Source organism: Ascaphus truei, chromosome 5 (genome assembly GCF_040206685.1).
Source record: "Ascaphus truei isolate aAscTru1 chromosome 5, aAscTru1.hap1, whole genome shotgun sequence".
NCBI classification, from domain to species: domain Eukaryota; kingdom Metazoa; phylum Chordata; class Amphibia; order Anura; family Ascaphidae; genus Ascaphus; species Ascaphus truei.
This window is the reverse complement of record NC_134487.1, coordinates 9,178,477-9,183,966: the sequence shown is the minus strand read 5'-3', so window position 1 is coordinate 9,183,966 and position 5,490 is coordinate 9,178,477. Positions and strand designations below refer to the sequence as shown.

Below are 5,490 nucleotides of genomic sequence, written 5' to 3'. Positions count from 1 at the left end.
TTAGGGGTTAGGGTGGCATATTAGGGTTAGGGTGGCATATTAGGGTTAGGGTGCATATTAGGGTTAGGTTGCACAAAGTCTGTTATTCATTCTGCTATTAAATGTGGAAATGGCCTCTACCCAAAAAAACAAGGATATGGCCCACTGACTTTGGTATAGGAACACACCTTTCTCACGGTCAGCAGCTGCACTACACAGGGTGGCCGCAGAAGATCCCATATGGTGATACATCACAACAAACCTAGCACAGCCAGGGACGCACACAATGTCCCCGGAACAAGAGACAAGGTTAATGTCCTCACCACCCCATGCCCAGCGTCTGTGTAAATCATATAACTCTGATCAGCAACCCCTATAAGCGCAGAACACTGCTCAGGCAGCCTTCCCCGTAACTATGCAGAAGAGAAATAAAACCTCTATGTATTTGGGTGGAGAGGGGCAAGTCCTCACCTGCCCCAGTGTCAGACCCAAGGACAGGACCGGTCACAGAGCAGCCAAATGTGGGACACAGTAAAGCAACCTTGCACTTATTTGCCATAAGGAATTTGTTAGGGAAATCTGTGCCCCCCCCCTCCCCCCCCCCCCCCCGGAGAGGCTGCACCAGCCATACGGACAGCATCAATTCTAATATTACAATATCAGTGTCAGACGTTATGATGGAAACAAACAAACAAACAAACAGGACCCCCCCCACCCCCCCCTCTCGGGATGGGGGTGTGTGTGAGATGTGTAACTCTGGAGGAGGGGGGGGGGGAGAGATGTGTAAATCTGGGGAGGGGGGGGGGGGAGATGTGTAACTCTGGAGGAGGGGGGGGGGGAAATGTGTAAATCTGGGGAGGGGGGGGGTTGTGTAAATCTGGGTTGGGGGGGAGATGTGTAAATCTGGGGAGGGGGGGTGGAGATGTGTAAATCTGGGGAGGGCGGGGAGATGTGTAAATCTGGGGAGGGGGGGGAGATGTGTAAATCTGGGGAGGGGGGGGGGAGATGTGTAAATCTGGGGAGGTGGGGGGGATGTGTAAATCTGGGGAGGGGGGGGAGATGTGTAAATCTGGGGAGGGAGGGGGGAGGAGATGTGTAAATCTGGGGAGGGGGGGGGAGGAGATGTGTAAATCTGGGGAGGGGGGGGGGGAGATGTGTAAATCTGGGGAGGGGAGGGGAGATGTGTAAATCTGGGGAGGGGGGAGGAGATGTGTAAATCTGGGGAGGGGGGGGGGGGAGATGTGTAAATCTGGGGAGGGGGGGGGGAGATGTGTAAATCTGGGGAGGGGGGGGGGAGATGTGTAAATCTGGGGAGGGGGGGGAGGAGATGTGTAAATCTGGCGAGGGGGGGGAGATGTGTAAATCTGGGGAGGGAGGGGGGGGAGATGTGTAAATCTGGGGAGGGAGGGGGGAGATGTGTAAATCTGGGAGGGGGGGGAGTAGATGTGTAAATCTGGGGAGGGGGGGAGTAGATGTGTAAATCTGGGGAGGGGGGGAGGAGATGTGTAAATCTGGGGAGGGGGGGGAGATGTGTAAATCTGGGGAGGGGGGGGAGAGATGTGTAAATCTGGGGAGGTGGGGAGTGGGCATGTGTAAACCTGGGGAGGGGGGGGGAGGAGATGTGTAAATCTGGGGAGGGGGGGAGATGTGTAAATCTGGGGGGGGGGGGGGAGATGTGTAAATCTGGGGGGGGGGGGAGATGTGTAAATCTGGGGGGGGGAGATGTGTAAATCTGGGGGGGGGGAGATGTGTAAATCTGGGGAGGGGGAGGGAGATGTGTAAATCTGGGGAGGGGGGGGAGGGGAGAGATGTGTAAATCTGGGGAGGGAGGGGGGGGAGATGTGTAAATCTGGGGAGGGGGGGGGGAGATGTGTAAATCTGGGGAGGGAGGGGGGGGGGAGATGTGTAAATCTGGGGAGGGAGGGGGGGGGAGATGTGTAAATCTGGGGAGGGAGGGGGGGGGAGATGTGTAAATCTGGGGAGGGAGGGGGGAGATGTGTAAATCTGGGGAGGGAGGGAGGGAGGGGGGGGGAGATGTGTAAATCTGGGGAGGGAGGGGGGGGGGAGATGTGTAATCTGGGGAGGGGGGGGGGAGATGTGTAAATCTGGGGAGGGAGGGGGGGGGAGATGTGTAAATCTGGGGAGGGGGGGGGAGATGTGTAAATCTGGGGAGGGGGGGGGAGATGTGTAAATCTGGGGGGGGGGAGATGTGTAAATCTGGGGAGGGGGGGGAGATGTGTAAATCTGGGGAGGGGGGGAGGAGATGTGTAAATCTGGGGAGGGAGGGGGGGGAGATGTGTAAATCTGGGGAGGGGGGGGAGATGTGTAAATCTGGGGAGGGGGGGGAGATGTGTAAATCTGGGGAGGGGGGGGAGATGTGTAAATCTGGGGAGGGGGGGGAGATGTGTAAATCTGGGGGGGGGGGAGATGTGTAAATCTGGGATGGGGGGGGAGATGTGTAAATCTGGGGAGGGGGGGGGAGATGTGTAAATCTGGGGAGGGGGGGGGGATGTGTAAATCTGGGGAGGGGGGGGAGATGTGTAAATCTGGGAGGGGGGGGGGAGATGTGTAAATCTGGGGAGGGGGGGGAGATGTGTAAATCTGGGGAGGGGGGGGGGGAGATGTGTAAATCTGGGGAGGGGGGGGAGATGTGTAAATCTGGGGAGGGGGGGGAGGAGATGTGTAAATCTGGGGAGGGGGGGGGGAGGAGATTCTGGGGAGGGGGGGGGAGGAGATGTGTAAATCTGGGGAGGGGGGGGAGGAGATGTGTAAATGCTGGGGAGGGGGGGAGGAGATGTGTAAATCTGGGGAGGGGGGAGGAGATGTGTAAATCTGGGGAGGGGGGGGGGAGATGTGTAAATCTGGGGAGGGGGGGGAGGAGATGTGTAAATCTGGGGAGGGGGGGGAGGAGATGTGTAAATCTGGGGAGGGGGGGAGATGTGTAAATCTGGGGAGGGGGGGGAGATGTGTAAATCTGGGGAGGGGGGGGAGATGTGTAAATCTGGGGAGGGGGGGGGGAGATGTGTAAATCTGGGGAGGGAGGGGGGGAGATGTGTAAATCTGGGAGGGAGGGGGGGGGAGATGTGTAAATCTGGGGAGGGGGGGGAGATGTGTAAATCTGGGGAGGGGGGGGAGATGTGTAAATCTGGGGAGGGGGGGGAGATGTGTAAATCTGGGGGAGGGGGGAGGTGTGTAAATCTGGGGAGGGGGGGGAGGATGTGTAAATCTGGGGGGGGGGGAGGATGTGTAAATCTGGGGAGGGGGGGAGATGTGTAAATCTGGGGAGGGGGGGAGATGTGTAAATCTGTGGGATGGGGGGGGGAGCTGTGTAAATCTGGGGAGGGGGGGAGATGTGTAAATCTGGGGAGGGGGGGAGATGTGTAAATCTGGGGGAGGGGGGGGGGGAGATGTGTAAATCTGGGGAGGGGGGAGGAGATGTGTAAATCTGGGGAGGGGGGGGAGATGTGTAAATCTGGGGAGGGGGGAGGAGATGTGTAAATCTGGGGAGGGGGGAGGAGATGTGTAAATCTGGGGAGGGGGGGGGAGAGATGTGTAAATCTGGGGAGGGAGGGCGGGGGGACATGTGTAAATCTGGGGAGGGGGGGGAGATGTGTAAATCTGGGGAGGGAGGGGGGGAGAGATGTGTAAATCTGGGGAGGGAGGGGGGGGAGATGTGTAAATCTGGGGAGGGAGGGGGGGGAGATGTGTAAATCTGGGGAGGGAGGGGGGGGAGATGTGTAAATCTGGGGAGGGGGGGGGGAGATGTGTAAATCTGGGGAGGGGGGGGAGATTTGTAAATCTGGGGAGGGGGGGAGATGTGTAAGTCTGGGGAGGGGTGGGTGGGGGAGATGTGTAAGTCTGGGGAGGGGTGGGTGGGGGAGATGTGTAAGTCTGGGGAGGGGGGGTGGGCATGTATAAACCTGGGGATGGGGGGGGGGGCATGTATAAACCTGGGGAGGTGGGGGGGGCATGTATAAACCTGGGGCGGGGGGGGTGGGCATGTATAAACCTGGCGCGGGGGGGGTGGGCATGTATAAACCTGGGGATGGGGGTGGGCATGTGTAAACCTGGGGAGGGGGGGGGGGCATGTATAAACCTGGGGAGGGGGGGGGGGCATGTATAAACCTGGGGAGGGGGGTGGGCATGTATAAACCCTATGTGTAAACCTGGGGAGGGGGGGGGGCATGTGTAAACCTGGGGAGGGGGGGGGCATGTGTAAACCTGGGGAGGGGGGGGGCATGTGTAAACCTGGGGAGGGGGGAGTGGGCATGTATAAACCTGGGGAGGGGGGGGGGGCATGTGTAAACCTGGGGAGGGGGTGCCCGAGTAATCCTGGGGAGGGGGGCATGTCCCCACCCTGGCAGCCCCTATACTAAGGACGCACGCATGATAAGACCCCAGCCCGGGACTCACCCAGAAGAGCACGTTGAAGAAGAACAGCAGGTATTTCACCACAGGGCTGACAAAGGAGAAGTCCTCCCCCCGGACAGTGGCTGGGGGTCTCCTGGCCATGGCTGCACAGGAGGAGAAAAGGCGCCCTCCAGCCTAATGAGCCCCAGAGAGCCAGGGAGCCAGCAGGGTGCAGAGAGGAGCAGCGCAGCGCCACCGGAGCATGTGTCACCTCTTCCCTGGGCTCACGTTCCAAAGCTCCGCCTCCAACCGCCGCCCATTGGCAGAGCTCGGCTCAACCCTCGCACTGATTGGTCTGTGGTCGCTGTCACTCACAATGCAAAGGAATGAGCACCTGTATAGGGCAGGGTCTGGCTCAGGCTGAGGAGGGGCAGCAGGGGGCAGCTGAAGGGGACAGGAGGGGGGCAGCTATTGGGAGCAGGTATGGGGGGCAGCTATGGGGCCAGGAGGGGGCAGATATGCGGGACAGGAGGGGGCAGCTATGGGGGGCAGATATGGGGACAGGAGGGGGGCAGATATGGGGACAGGAGGGGGGCAGCTTTGGCGGACAGGAGGGGCAGTAGAGGCATTTATTGGGGGCGTTAAGGGATAGAAACAAAACCAGCAATGTTCAGCTTTCTGTTCTGTTGGTATAGCGCCATCCAGGTACACAGCGCGTCACAGCAATAATACACGTGACATAATAATAGGAATAAGCGCGTCAGACAAAAAGGTAAACAATAGGATAAGGGGTCCCTGCCCCGAAGAGGCTCCTGCGTCACGCGGGCCCGTACCGGATGATGTCACGGCTTCCTATTGGCTGCAGGGCGTGGGAGCTTTGAACAGCGTACGTTACGTGAGCCCTGCTAGCCGAGTGGCCACCGACACCCCCCCCCCCCCCACGGAGGTAACTATCGCCAGAAGCAGGGGGTACCCGTAGCTGAAAGTAATGGGGATCAGCTCCGTAGACCCCCTGCTTCAATCCAATGTTAAAAAATAAATTTACAACAAAATAATCGGCGGCTTGGATCGCCCCAATATGGTCCTGTGGTACACATGGGCGATACTGGGGGGTTTTGGAATAAAAGCCTGTACAATTTAATGGATTGATGCTGACCTCGT

General features: G+C 58.8%; 1 protein-coding gene across 2 annotated transcripts in view; it reads right to left on the bottom strand.

The window, feature by feature from the left end:
- The window catches only part of TSPAN33 (tetraspanin 33), a 110,254-nt gene extending 105,642 nt beyond the window's left edge, over positions 1-4,612 (bottom strand). For both annotated transcript variants that reach the window (XM_075599310.1, XM_075599311.1), the window contains exon 1: positions 4,393-4,612. In XM_075599310.1, the coding sequence (XP_075455425.1) occupies positions 4,393-4,491 (99 nt within the window). In that variant the 5' untranslated portion in view covers positions 4,492-4,612. The remainder of the gene's footprint in view (positions 1-4,392) is intronic.
- Positions 4,613-5,490: the final 878 nt, after the last annotated feature.